Raw genomic sequence first — 14,499 nt, 5'->3', positions numbered from 1 at the left:
ATAGCCTCTGAGAGATAAGTACAGACGTCTCCATACCGATCCTTCAGACTCTACTAAGCTTGCTCGTGACTCGTGAGACCTATGTAACCTAGGGCTCTGATACCAACTATCACGATCCGAAATTTTACACCGACGGGATCGTGATGGCGCCTAACATTTTACTTGCTAGGTAAGCCAATGTTAGAAAAATCGTTAAACTAATTCCTTATTTCCATTCAGTAAATAACCATAATTAACTAAGATGAAATATATTAAGTGCGAAATATCATAAAACTGTATTAATTACTACCACTCGGATCTGGAGTCACAATTCATGAGCATTCTAGAATTTACTACAAGTAATAGTCTGAAAGAAATATAACTGTCTGAATGAAAGAAAACAGTAGGACATAAAAGTTAGACGGGAACTTCAAGGTCTGTGAACGCCTACAGATCTACCTTGAGTCTCTGGACAGTAGACCAGTAGCAAATCTCGATCAACCTGAGCTGGTATCAAAATCTGCACAGAAAGTGCAGAGTGCAGCATCAGTACAACTGACCCCATGTACTGGTAAGAGTCAAGCCTAACCTCGACGAAGTAGTGATGAGGCTAAGGCAAGGCACCTACAAATCAACCTGTATAATTTAACAATGTATATGCAAATAACATAAATGAAGAACTAAACAAGAAATATCGGGAGGGGAACATATTGAGGGGAATACAAGATAAAGAACTACAACAGAGTGATCACCGGAGCAGTCAATATACCATGAATCAACAAGAATAGTGAATACAGTAAGGAAAAATGCACGGCATCACCCTTCGTGGTTATACTCTCAATCTCACCATAAAATAAATAGAAACGGCACGGCATCACCCTTCGTGCATTAACTCTCATATCATGGCACGGCATCACCCTTCGTGCATTAACACTCACAATATGGCACGGCATCACCCTTCGTGCATTAACACTCATAATATGGCACGACATCACCCTTCGTGCATTAACACTCACAATATGGCACGGCATCACCCTTCGTGCATTAACACTCTCCCTTACCATAATGCAATGCATAAATATCAACAGGGAGATAGAATAACAAGTACAAACCTTATCTCAATATTTGGTTCCATAACATCAATCTCAACTTTGAAATAAAAACTCAATTATCACCAGAAAATCCATAAACATGATAAGAACGATAAATTGAACAACACTAGTATAACACATCGCAATTAGGCATAGGAATGAGACAATATAAGAAAAACTGAGAAACATGGAAAACAGGTAAATTTGGCGGCGCATAAATACTCGTCACCTCACATATACGCCGCTCACATGAATTTCACTTAGCAAGTAATCTAAGGTTCCTAATTCCCTCAAGTTAGGGTTAGACACAACACTTACCTTGCTCCGTAGGCCACTTAATTCTCAATCACAGCTTTTTCTTTGGAATTCACCTTCAAACCACTCGTATCTATTCAAAAAATGACTCAATAATATCAAATATTGCTAAAGGAATCAATTATATTGCATAAATTAAATTTTTCAAATTTTCCTCCAATAAGTCGAAAAATCGACGCCGGGCCCTGCTTGGTCAAAACTCGAGGTTCGGACCAAAATCCTTTTACCCATTCACCCCCGAGCCCGAATATGTAATTAGTTTTGGAATCCGACCTCAAATTGAGGTCTAAATCCCCAAATTTTCGAAATCCCTACTTTCGACCCTAACCCCTAATTCTACCATGAAAACTCTAGATTTTAGGTTAAAAATTCAAGAAATGTAATGGGTAATTGAAAGAAAATGGTTTAGAATCACTTACCAACAATTTGGAGAAGAAATGACTCTTGAAAAATCGCCTCTCACCGTTTGGTTTATGAGAAAAATGAGTTTTTTGGCTAAAATTCCGTTTTTGGGTTCTGTTAAGTGCTGGGCGACAGTGTTCATCGCGTTCGCGAGAGCACTGTCGCATTCACGAAGTGTATGGGCTGCCAAGCCTTCGTGTTCGCGAGACAGTGCTCGCATTTGCGTAGGCTACCTTTCCCTGGTCTTTGCGTTCGCGAGTCATTGTTTGCGTTCGCGGTGAAGAAAACGTTGTCTGCCCCTCCCCAGTGCCTAACACTTCGCGTTCGCGATGGGCTTGTCGCGTTCGCGAAGAAGAAAACTTCAGCTGCCCAGTTTACTCTTCGCGTTCCCGAGAGTACCTTCGCGAACGCGAAGAAGGACATACCAGAACACAAACTCTGCAGAAAAACCAGATTTCCAAAGTCCAAAACATCCCGTGGCCTATCCGAAACTCACCCGAGCCCACGGGGCTCCAAACCAAACATGCACACAAGTCTGAAAATATCATACGAACTTGCTCGCGCGATCAAATCGCCAAAATAGCACCTAGAACTATGAATTTAGCACCAAATCAAATGAAATTCTCAAGAACACTTAAAAATTCATATCTTCTCAACTGGATGTCCGAATCACGTCAAATCAACTCCGTCTCTCACCAAATTTTACAGACCAGTCTTAAATATCATAATGAACCTGTACCGGGCTCCGAAACCAGAATACGGACCCGGCACTAACAATGCCAAACTTCAATCAATTCTTAAAAATAATTAATTTTCATCAAAAATTCATAACATGAGTTATGGACCTTCGAATTCGATTTCGGGCATACGCGCAGGTCCCATAATTTGATACGGACCTACCGGGACCGTCAAAATATGAATCCGGGCCTGTTTACCAAAAATATTGACCAAAGTCAACTAAAATTAACTTTTAAGGCATAAATTCTCATTTTCATCAATTTTCAACATAAAAGCTTTCCGGAAACCTGCCCGGACTGCGCACGCAAATCGATAAATGATACTTTTAAGACTTAAGAGTACAGATTCGAGTTCTAAAATATAATATGACCTTTTGGGTCATCACACCTGTGCCGCCTAGTCTTGGGGGTTATACTGTATTGGCCGTGTTTAGGCCTTGTCATGAATGTATCAGATATGTTTGCTGTTTTGGAACTATTTATGTCTTTATTTATAATATGACTCTGTAATTAAAGAATTTGGCTATATATTTTTGAATTATGAATTGACTTGCTTAGCAAGTACGGATAGGTGCCATCACGGCCTAAGGTGGGATTTTGGGACGTGACAATTATATTATAATAATAACGAGCCTATTTGGCCAAGCTTCTAGGAGGTTAAAACCTTTTTGTCAAAAAAGTACTTATTTAGAAATTTGAGGTGTTTGACCAAGACATAGAAGTGCTTTCAAGCAGCAACTAGTTTTTCTGCTTTTAGGAAGAAGCTACAATATTCTAGCTTCTTCTAAAAAATAGAAGCAGAAGCAAACATTTAATTTTTTCCAAGATAAAAATATCCTTACTATAAATTTATATTTTTTATATTACCCCTCATTAATTTAACATTTTTCTTCAATATTTTTTGTTTTACCATCCCTTTCTTCTTTTTTTTTTTATTTTTATTTTTTGTAGTGCTTTTATTCTGCTTCTCCTATTCTTTTCTTGGAACAATCTCTCTACTATAAATAGATTTCTTCTTTTCTCTTCCAACATTTTTTTTCTCCTATTACTCTTTAAAATAACAAGGCTAACTATGATATTCAAGCACTCTCTTCAATATATATGATATCTTTTTTCTTTTGTAGTATACCAAAATTATATGATCTCCAGTTTATATATTTATTTATATTCTTTTTGGTGTGCGCGCATATATATATATATATATATATATATATATATATATATACACATACTATTATTGACAGAATGCAATATTACCTAGTTTGTTATTTTCTCAAGAATAGATAGTGATTTTCATACATGTAACTTGGAAGCACATATGTCCCTATCAATATTATTTCATTGGTATATTTGTATATTGATTGAAAAATATATATATATTGGGTTCTGTTAAGTACTGGGCGACGGTGTTCATCGCATTTGAGAGAGCCCTGTCGTGTTCGCGAAGTGTATGGGCTGCCAAGCCTTCGCGTTCGCGAGATAGTGCTCGCATTCGCGCAGGCTACCCTTCCCTGGTCTTCGTGTTTGTGAGTCATTGTTCGCGTTCGCGGTGAAGAAAACGTTGTCTGCCCCTCCCCAGTGCCTAACACTTCGCGTTCGCGATGGGCTTGTCGCGTTCGCGAAGAAGAAAACTTCAGCTGCCCAATTTACTCTTCGCGTTCGCGAGGGTACCTTCGCGAACGCGAAGAAGGACATGCCAGAACACAAACTCTGCAGAAAAACCAGATTTCCAAAGTCCAAAACATCCCGTGGCCTATCCGAAACTCATCCGAGCCCTCGGGGCTCCAAACCAAACATGCACACAAGTCTGAAAATATCATACGAACTTGCTCGCGCGATCAAATCGCCAAAATAGCACCTAGAACTACGAATTTAGCACCAAATCAAATGAAATTCTCAAGAACACTTAAAAATTCATATCTTCTCAGCTGGATGTCCGAATCACGTCAAATCAACTCCGTCTTTCACCAAATTTTACAGACCAGTCTTAAATATCATAATGAACCTGTACCGGGCTCCGAAACCAGAATACGGACCCGGCACTAACAATGCCAAACTTCAATCAATTCTTAAAAATAATTAATTTTCATCAAAAATTCATAACATGAGTTATGGACCTTCGAATTCGATTTCGGGCATACGCCCAGGTCCCATAATTCGATGCGGACCCACCGGGACCGTCAAAATATGAATCCGGGCCTGTTTTCCAAAAATATTGACCGAAATCAACTAAAATTAACTTTTAAGGCATAAATTCTCATTTTCATCAATTTTCAACATAAAAGCTTTCCGAAAACCTTCCCGGACTGCGCACGCAAATCGATAAATGATACTTTTAAGATTTAAGAGTACAGATTCGAGTTCTAAAATATAATATGACCTTTTGGGTCATCACACCTGTGCCGCCTAGTCTTGGGGGTTATACTGTATTGGCCGTGTTTAGGCCTTGTCATGAATGTATCAGATATGTTTGCTGTTTTGGAACTATTTATGTCTTTATTTATAATATGACTCTGTAATTAAAGAATTTGGCTATATATTTTTGAATTATGAATTGACTTGCTTAGCAAGTACGGATAGGTGCCATCACGGCCTAAGGTGGGATTTTGGGACGTGACAATTATATTATAATAATAACGAGCTTATTTGGCCAAGCTTCTAGGAGGTTAAAACTTTTTTGTCAAAAAAGTACTTATTTAGAAATTTGAGGTGTTTGACCAAGACATAGAAGTGCTTTCAAGGAGCAAGTAATTTTTTTACTTTTAGGAAGAAGCTACAATATTCTAGTTTCTTCTAAAAAACAGAAGCAGAAGCAAACATTTAATTTTTTTCAAGATAAAAATATCCTTACTATAAATTTATATTTTTTATATTACCCCTCATTAATTTAACATTTTTTTTTAATTTTTTTTGTTTTACCATCCCTTTCTTTTATTTTATTTTATTTTATTTTTGTAGTGTTTTTATTCTACTTCTCCTATTCTTTTCTTGGAACAATCTCTCTACTATAAATAGATTTCTTCTTTTCTCTTCCAACATTGTTTTCTCCTATTACTCTTTTAAATAACAAGGCTAACTATGATATTCAAGCACTCTCTTCAATATATATGATATCTTTTTTCTTTTGTAGTATACCAAATTTATATGATCTCCAGTTTATATATTTATTTATATTCTTTTTGGTGTGCGTGTATATATATACTATTATTGGCAGAATGCAATACTACCTAGTTTGTTGTTTTCTCAAGAACAGATAGTGATTTTCATACATGTAACTTGTAAGCACGTATGTCCCTATCAATATTATTGCATTGGTATATTTGTATATTGATTAAAAAATATATATATATATATATATATATATATAAATTAATTTCTTTTTTTTAAATAATTTAATTATAAATAAACCTTTATTATCCTTTTTTATAATTAGACACTTAAAAGTACTTTTTGAAAAGATTTGACCAAATAGAATTTGCTTATCAAAAGTGCAAAAAATACTTCTCAAATGAATTGGCCAAACATAAACTGCTAATTTCCAAGAGCACTTTTCAAAAAATACTTTTCAAAAAAAGTAGTTTTTGGACGATCGAGCTTTACGTTTCAATCCCAAACAAGTTGGGCTCGACTATATAAACTCTAACCAGACATGTCGCTTCACTAATTTAAATCCACCTTAGTTCAAAGAAGTGCTTAAGCAAATAAAGTTTTAGAGACTGAACTACGCCAAACATAAACCTTATAGATAGAGTAGCAACAAGTAAAGTTTTAAAGACTAAATTACACCAAACCATAAAATTTATAGACAGAGTAGCAACAATATTGATAAATTGATGCTTGAACAACTAGGGACGAAGGACATGATTGGTTTCTGCAGTAGGTAAGAAGTGTTTCTTGTTCAAGCAAGACCAAGCTTGTGCTTGAGTTCCAAGACAAAACCATAGATCTTGTGAGGATGAGGAAGGGACTTTGAGACACTCTCGCTCTCCATACATGTTTTTGCCCATACCACCAGCTTTGGACACTCTGCTTCTATACTAAAGTTTGCACAAGTCTCATAAGAATAAAACCAACTAGTAAAGGGAACCAAAGCCACATCCACAAAACCCAGATTATCACCACCAAAGTAAGTTTTATTTCCAAGCTCTCCTTCCAAAGTCTTGAGTATTTCTATGAATTCCTTCTTTGCTTCTTCTTGATCTTCACCTTTACCGCTCCACACTCTTCTTCCTGTGCTATATATCTGCATTAAACCAACGTCCATAAGTATTGACAGAATCAGGAATTCTAACAAGGGGATAAAAAAATTCAAATGTGAAACACCTAATATTCAAATGTACGACGACCTTAAACAGCTCGGTGAAACTACACAAGATGAACTTAGTAAAGGTCATGTTACATTGACTGTTAAGTCTTTGTGAGATGTTTATTACCTTCTTGTCAATATAGTCGGCCCAGAATCTGGCTTGTGACCTTTCGTAAGGATCAGAAGGAAGTAATGGACATTTGTCATGCCAGACTTCATCAATGTACTCAAGAATGTTTAGAGACTCACAAATGGCTTTACTATTGTGAATCAAAATAGGGATCTTTTTGTGAACAGGGTTCATCTCCAGAAGCAAAGGGCTTTTATCAGATAAGTTTTCCTCCTTTGCTTCATATTTGATTCCCTTTAAGGCCAATGCAATTCTTAGCCTCATACCAAAAGAGCTTGGCCAGAAATCTAGCAGAACCACGTTGTTGCTCTCCATTCTTTTTGTTTGAGAATATATATGTAGTGCTTATAAAAGTCATTGAACATTAGTAGTACTATTTATAGTGATATATATTTGCTTAGATGTCATTGCTTGCGTAATGGGAAGATTTGGTTTGATATTGCAAATACTTCTTTTCCAAGAAAGACTACTTAATATAATTAAAGCATGCCAATGTGAACGAAATTCGTCAAAATATTCTTTCTAGTAGAAAAAACTAAGTTGTCCTCCTTTCATGAACATTTGGATATTTAGGACTGGACCCTTTTCTTCTTTCAACTGATCTGTACGCTTGTGCTAGCTACTTCATGATGTGGACGGGGATGTGTATTAATTGAGGTGAACGGTAGATTTTGTCTAGACAATTAATTTATTTTTAGTGTTTTATCTTTATTTTTATTCTATTTCTTTTTTAAAAGGAATCATATTTTATATTTAAGGAGTAGTAAGTTTTTAATAACAAAAATGAAACATCCTCACTTTATCGCCAATGACTCATCCATCTATATTATCTATCTATATCTATATATCTTTATCTATATCTATATCTATTATTATTATAAAAGTGAGAAGCCCTTAGCTTAAAAGTTAAATTACAAAACTATCCTTCTGATTTATCTAAATATCCTAATTAACTAAAATACCCATCCTATTTGTTTAAGTATCTTAATAATTTAAAGAGTCCTAATTTCGAAGAGTTGCCACAAAATGCCGATTAACTTATTCCGAACAAGAAGAAATACAACGGCTCTGTCATTCTACTGAGTATTAACACATCCTTTCAGCACCACTTAACTACGAATCCTTTCAAAATGAGACTTACAAAATTCATAATTCAATACACTATCAAGATTATAATTGATAAATCATAGAGGTTATCTTTGCAACAAATTGAAAGGCACCTTCTATATTTGCCTTGAATATGGTGGTTGTTTTTTATTGCACCTGTTGGAATTATTTATCAGTTTGAAATCGAAGAAGAGAAATAGAAGACGTACGCACTGGTTTACAAAATTTGTGATTATGTGGGCAAAGAAAATTAGATAGAATCTGAGTGATGAATCAAGAAAGCATGACAAGAAATCGGGTAACTTTTTAGCTTCACATATTATTTAATTATCAATTTCTACCTTTGGATTTTTATAAAATACACCAATCGATGTAAATGGTAGGGTAAATGACTTGTTGTCTGTTGCTCTTGAAATACATTTTTGTTGTGTTCGGGAATAAATGAGTTATTATTAAAATTAACTTTTTCGTTCCATTGCTAAACTCAAATTCATTAATTGACATATTCTATAGTTACATGCATAAGTTCATGTGGAACTTTACTTTCAAGTTATTATCTAATATGAAGTACTTTATTTAGAAGGATCATATTTGTTTATCTACAATGTTTTAGATATTGCTTAAGCCTTTTGATTAGAAATTTACTTTTTTTTCATGTCCAAGTACATAACCACACAACTAATTCTACATTCGGATGCATCCGGATATTATCTTTTTATGAAAGCAAAAGTCTAAACAAACTAAAAATGAAAAGTATATTTTAAGTGAATTCAATGAGAAGTCTGTATACGGTCAAAATAGATTTCGGTCTTCCTACGTTCGATCGAGTTCGAATGGTAAGCAACCAAAGTGAGATTTTGGGATGAGTTCCGAAGACAGTACAAACGGGCCTTGAGTCCGAAGGCTGATCGAGGAGTTGGCTCGATACTTTTATCGAGCCCGTGACCAAATCGATCCGCAAGGCATTGCTTCGAGGTCGGAAATGTGCTACGCCCACCCCGAAGGTCGAACTCAAGCCAAAACCGAGAGCTCGACCCAATAACGAGTTCGAGCCAATATCGAGCTCACAGACAAGAGCCGTTACAACCGCACTAAGGGAGAGAATCTTGGTGGGAATCGAGGAAGAGATAATTCATCATGGGTCCTCCACTATATGCTTTATTTTATTATAAATAAAGTAGGATCCCTCTATTATAAAAGGGGGGGATCCTTGTAAGCATAGAGACACCGAATACACTGTAACAAAAGATCACTTCTCATATTGAAAGATATCTCCTTGTGCTTGTTTTACTTTATCTTATTCATTCTTTTTGCTCACTATTCCCATTCTCATAGTCAAGAATACACATATTTCTATCTCTCCTTACGATTTGTATCAAATTGTATCACATATCCTTAGAACCATACACAAATTTAACGTTATCTGATTTTTCAGGTAAACAGTTTGGCGCCCACCGTGGGGCTAAGGATAATAGTGATTATTTGATATAAATCTGCAGTACACATCAGTTTATAACTTCGAATCAGCAATGGCTTTACCTATCGACCACGAAGCTGGCCTTCATGATGAAACCAATAACTTGGTACCTGGGGCCGGAAGGCCACTTGACGATGGCACTGAGGCTCGAATCGAAGTACCCGAAATTCGAGCTGAAGTACCATTAGATGTCAATTCGCAAGTGGCTCTTGAGGCGAACCAACGTTCCGAACCGGAAAAAAGCATTCAAGGCAGTACTCGATCCGTAGCTCGAGACACCCATAAAGTGGGGAAAATCGGAGCCAGCTTACGTATGATCTTCGAGATGTTACAAGCCCAACAAGTAGAGACAGCTCAGTTGCAGAGCCAAACTCATATACAAAGCAGGCCAGATCCCAATCCGCTTCGAGAAATCACCCCCAGAACGGAGCCCGCCATAGTGAAATCAAATGAGCAAGAATCAGGGACCACTCCCGAAATTACTAAATTGCTCGAGGAACTCACAAAACGAGTCAAAGTCAACGACAAGAGAGTGAAAACATACAATGCCAGGGTCGATCAAATCCCGGGAGCTCCACCAATGATAAAAGGGCTGGATTCAAAAAAAATCATACAAAAGCCTTTTCCCTCGAGTGCGGCTCCAAAACCAATCCCCAAAAAATTTCGTATGCCCAAAATTCCCAAATATAACGGTACGACTGATCCTAACGAACACGTCACCTTTTACATATGTGCCATCAAGGGTAATGATTTGGAGGACGATAAGATCGAATTTGTGTTGTTGAAAAAGTTCGGGGAGACCCTCTCGAAGGGAGCGATGATCTGGTATCACAATCTGCTGCCAAATTCCATCGATTCTTTTGCCATGTTAGTAGATTCGTTCGTAAAGGCACATGCTGGTGCCATAAAGGTTGCAACAAGGAAATCAGACCTCTTCAAAGTAAAGCAAAGGGGTAATGAAATGCTGAGAGAATTCGTATCCCGATTTCAATGGAACGCATGTAATTGCCACCGGTCATAGACAATTGGGCCGTCCAAGCTTTCACCCAAGGGTTGCACGAGCAAAGTTCGATAGCATCACGTCGGCTGAAGCAAAAGTTGATCGAGTATCTAGCAATAACTTGGGCAGATATACACAAACGATATCAGTCAAACATTAGGATCGAAGATGACCAGTTGGGAGCTCCGTTTGGACCCATGCATCAGAATAGGAAACCTACTAAAAACCAAAGGGAGATCGACAGAGAACAGAGGTCGAACAGAGACCGATATCAACCGTACGTCGCAGATCGGATGAACAACGGTTCAACATGCAATACCGCTCGAAACAATCAAAGGATTGATCGAGGGCAAAATTCTCGGGGACTTGTGAGCAAGAGCGGCCTTGATAAATATGTCGATCCTATAGAAGCACCTCGGTTATCGGAATATAACTTCAGCATTGATCCATCTGCCATCGTGTCGGCTATCGGACGAATCAAAGACACTAAATGGCCTCGACCCATGCAGACCAATCCTGCCCAAAGGAATCCCAATCAAATGTGCGAATATCATGGCACCCATGGCCACAGAACGGAAGATTGCAGGCAACTAAGAGAGGAAGTAGCCCGGTTATTTAACAAAGGCCACCTTCGGGAATGTTTGAGCGATAGGGTGAGGAACCATTTTAAAAAAAGGGATTTCGGCAAGCGAAACAAGTAGGAAGAGCCACAACACGTCATTCACATGATCATCGGCAGTGCTGATACCCCTCAGGGACCAGTGCTTAAACGCACTAAAACATCGATTGTGAGAGAAAAGCGATCTCGAACTCAGGATTACACACCCATACGATTTTTGTCCTTCAATGATGAAGATGCAGAAGGGGTTGTACAGCCTCATAACGATGCACTGGTAATATCCGTACTCATGAATAAAACTAAAGTTAAGCGTGTGTTGATTGATCCAGGTAGCTCGGCCAACATCATCAGATTGAAGGTCGTAGAGCAGCTCGGCATGTGGGACCAGATCGTACCCGCAACCCTGGTTCTAAACGGATTCAATATGGCATGTGAAACCACCAAATGCAAGATAATTCTACCAATAAACGTGGCCAGAACCATCCAGGAAACAAAGTTTCACATAATCGAAGGCGACATGAGGTACAACGCCCTTTTCAAAAGGCCATGGATCCACAACATGAGAGCTGTACCTTCGACCCTACACCAGGTCCTCAAATTCCCAACATCGAGATGAGTCAAAACAGTGTACGGAGAACAACTAGCCGCAAAAGAAATGTTCGCCATCGAGGAAGCGAAACCAATATCCTTGCCTTCGTCAGTAAAGGGATCAGGCTCAAAAGGAGAACGAGACACCAAATAGCAATCACAGACATCGGCTTCGACCCAACCAGATAACCAAATGATCGAAGAAGATGATGATCAGAGGGTCCCTTGATCCTTCGTGATTCCTGATGACACCGACGCCACCAAATCAACAATTGAGGAATTGGAGCATGTCACACTAATCGAGCACTAGCCCGAATGAAAGGTATACCTGGGAACGGGGTTGAGGCCCGAACTCAGGAAGAAACTTGTCCAATCTCTTATCGATAACATTGATTGTTTTTCCTGGTCCCATTTAGATATAACAGGGATTCCACCGGACATAACGACGCATCGGCTAAGCTTGGACCCTAAGTTCAGACCAGTAAAGCAAAAGAGAAGACCCCAGTCCGAGGTAAAACACGCATTCGTAGAAGACGAGGTAACCAAATTTCTCAAGATAGGGTCCATTCGGGAGGTGAAATATCCTGAATGGTTAGCCAATATAGTTATAGTGCCTAAAAAAGGAAACAAACTTAGAATATGCATGGACTATAAGGATTTAAACAAAGCATGCCCCAAAGATTCTTTTCCGCTACCCAACATCGATCGCATGATCGATGCCACAGCCGGTCACGAGATCCTCACTTTTTTCCATACCTATTCCGGGTATAATCAAATCCGGATGAACCCGGAGGACCAGGAAAAGACTTCATCTGTCACCAAATATGAAACATATTGTTATAATGTGATGCCCTTCGGGCTAAAAATATGGGGGCTACTTACCAACGCCTAGTAAATAAAATATTCGAAGAACAAATAGGTAAATCAATGGAAGTTTATATTGATGACATGCTAGTTACGTCCCTGCGCGCAGAGGACCATCTGACCCATTTGCAGGAAACGTTCGAGATTTTGAGGAAATATAACATGAAGCTCAACCCCGAAAAATGTACTTTCGGGGTCGGTTCGGGTAAGTTCCTCAGCTTCATGGTGTCAAATCAGGGAATCGAGATTAACCCCGATAAAATCAAGGCCATCAAAGACATCACCATCGTGGACAACGTAAAAGCTATACAAAGGCTTACAGGATGAATTGCGGCCCTAGGCCGATTCATTTTGAGATCATCAGATCGAAAGAAAAAAATTTCTCCCTACTCAAAAAGAAGAACAATTTCGCTTGGACCCCGGAATGCCAACAGGCATTGAAGAAACTGAAACAATATCTGTCGAGCCTACCACTACTTCACACTCCAAAAGCAGACGAAAAACTTTGCTTATACTTGGCAGTATCAGAAATCGTAGTAAGCGGTGTCCTAGTTCGGGAAGAGCAAGGTACGCAATTTCCCATTTATTATTTAAGTCGAACCTTAGGAGAAGCAGAAGCTAGATATCCACACCTAAAAAAATTGGGACTTGCACTGATAAGCGCCTCTAGAAAGTTACGACTATACTTTCAATGTCACCCCATATGCGTATTAACAACTTACCCACTTCGTAATATTTTGCACAAGCCCAAACTATCAGGTCGATTTGCCAAATGGGTCATCGAACTCAGTGGGTACGATATCAAATATCAACCCCGTACGACCATCAAGTCTCAAATTTTAGCAGACTTTGTGGCAGATTTCACGCCAACCCTCGTATCCGAAGTTGAAAAAGAATTCCTGCTGAAATCAGGTACGTCCTCGAGGGTATGGACCCTTTTTATGGACGGGGCCTCAAACGTAAAAGGGTTCGGGTTGGGCATAGTTTTAAAGCCACCCACAGGTAACATTATTAGGCAATCTATTAAAACTACCAGGTTGACTAACAACGAGGCCGAGTATGAGACCATGATTGCAGGTCTCGAGCTAGCTAAAAACTTGGGAGCAGAAGTCATAGAAGCCAAATGTGACTCTCTGTTGGTGGTAAGTCAAGTAAACAAAACCTTCGAAGTTAGAGAGGATAGAATGGAAAAGTATTTGGACAAACTACATATCACAGCACGTTCCACGAGAGCAAAACAGTGAGGCTGATGCACTTGTGAATTTGGGATCATCGATCGAGGAAGGTGACTTGAGCTCGGGGACTCTCGTTCAACTCTTGAGATCCGTGATCAAAGAAGGTCACGCCGAGATAAATTCTACAAGCTTAACCTGGGATTGGAGAAATAAGTATATTGAATACTTAAAGGACGGAAAGCTCCCATCGGACCCTAAAGATTCAAGAGCCCTACGGACTAAAGCTGCTAGATTCACGGTGGCTTCAGATGGAACATTATACCGAAGGACATTCGATGGACCATTGGCAGTATGCTTGGGTCTAGGAGATACCGATTACATCTTACATAAGGTGCATGAGGGTACTTGTGGGAATCACTCCGGTGCCGATCCATTAGTCCAAAAAATAATCAGGGCAGGGTATTATTGGATCGATATGGGCAAAGATGCGAAGGAATTTGTTCGAAAATGTGACAAATGTCAAAGGTTTGCACCAATGATCCATCAACCCAGAGAGCAACTTCACTCGGTCCTATCCCCATGGTCATTCATGAAATGGGGAATGGATATCGTCGGCCCTCTGCCATCAACCCCAGGTAAAGCTAAATTCATCTTATTTATGACTGATTATTTCTCTAAATGGGTTGAAGCACAGGAGTTCAAGAAAGTA

At 38.7% G+C, this 14,499-nt stretch overlaps 1 protein-coding gene and 1 non-coding gene across 2 annotated transcripts; one reads left to right on the top strand and one right to left on the bottom strand.

Annotated features, from left to right (window-relative positions):
- Positions 1 to 6,246: 6,246 nt before the first annotated feature.
- LOC138896527 (probable glutathione S-transferase parA) lies at positions 6,247 to 7,315 on the bottom strand. Its single transcript, XM_070181689.1, has 2 exons — positions 6,958 to 7,315; positions 6,247 to 6,767 (listed from the first exon to the last, which is right to left on the bottom strand). Exons 1-2 carry the CDS (start codon positions 7,273 to 7,275, stop codon positions 6,423 to 6,425), a joined length of 663 nt encoding a protein of 220 aa, XP_070037790.1. The 5' UTR covers positions 7,276 to 7,315; the 3' UTR covers positions 6,247 to 6,422.
- LOC117279157 (small nucleolar RNA snoR4) lies at positions 6,812 to 6,891 on the top strand. Its single transcript, XR_004509566.1, has one exon. It is a non-coding gene; the product is annotated as a small nucleolar RNA snoR4 (small nucleolar RNA).
- Positions 7,316 to 14,499: the final 7,184 nt, after the last annotated feature.

Source organism: Nicotiana tomentosiformis, chromosome 7, assembly GCF_000390325.3.
Source record: "Nicotiana tomentosiformis chromosome 7, ASM39032v3, whole genome shotgun sequence".
NCBI lineage: Eukaryota > Viridiplantae > Streptophyta > Magnoliopsida > Solanales > Solanaceae > Nicotiana > Nicotiana tomentosiformis.
This window is presented reverse-complemented; position numbering and strand designations above follow the sequence as displayed.

What these genes read in the sequence shown, in the direction of transcription:
- LOC138896527 (XM_070181689.1), bottom strand. Translation starts at nt 7,275, where the DNA reads ATGGAGAGCAACAACGTGGTTCTGCTAGATTTCTGGCCAAGCTCTTTT. An exon ending in CCGACTATATTGACAAGAAG is followed by an intron (nt 6,768 to 6,957) that starts GTAATAAACATC and finishes GGTTTAATGCAG; the next exon opens with ATATATAGCACAGGAAGAAG.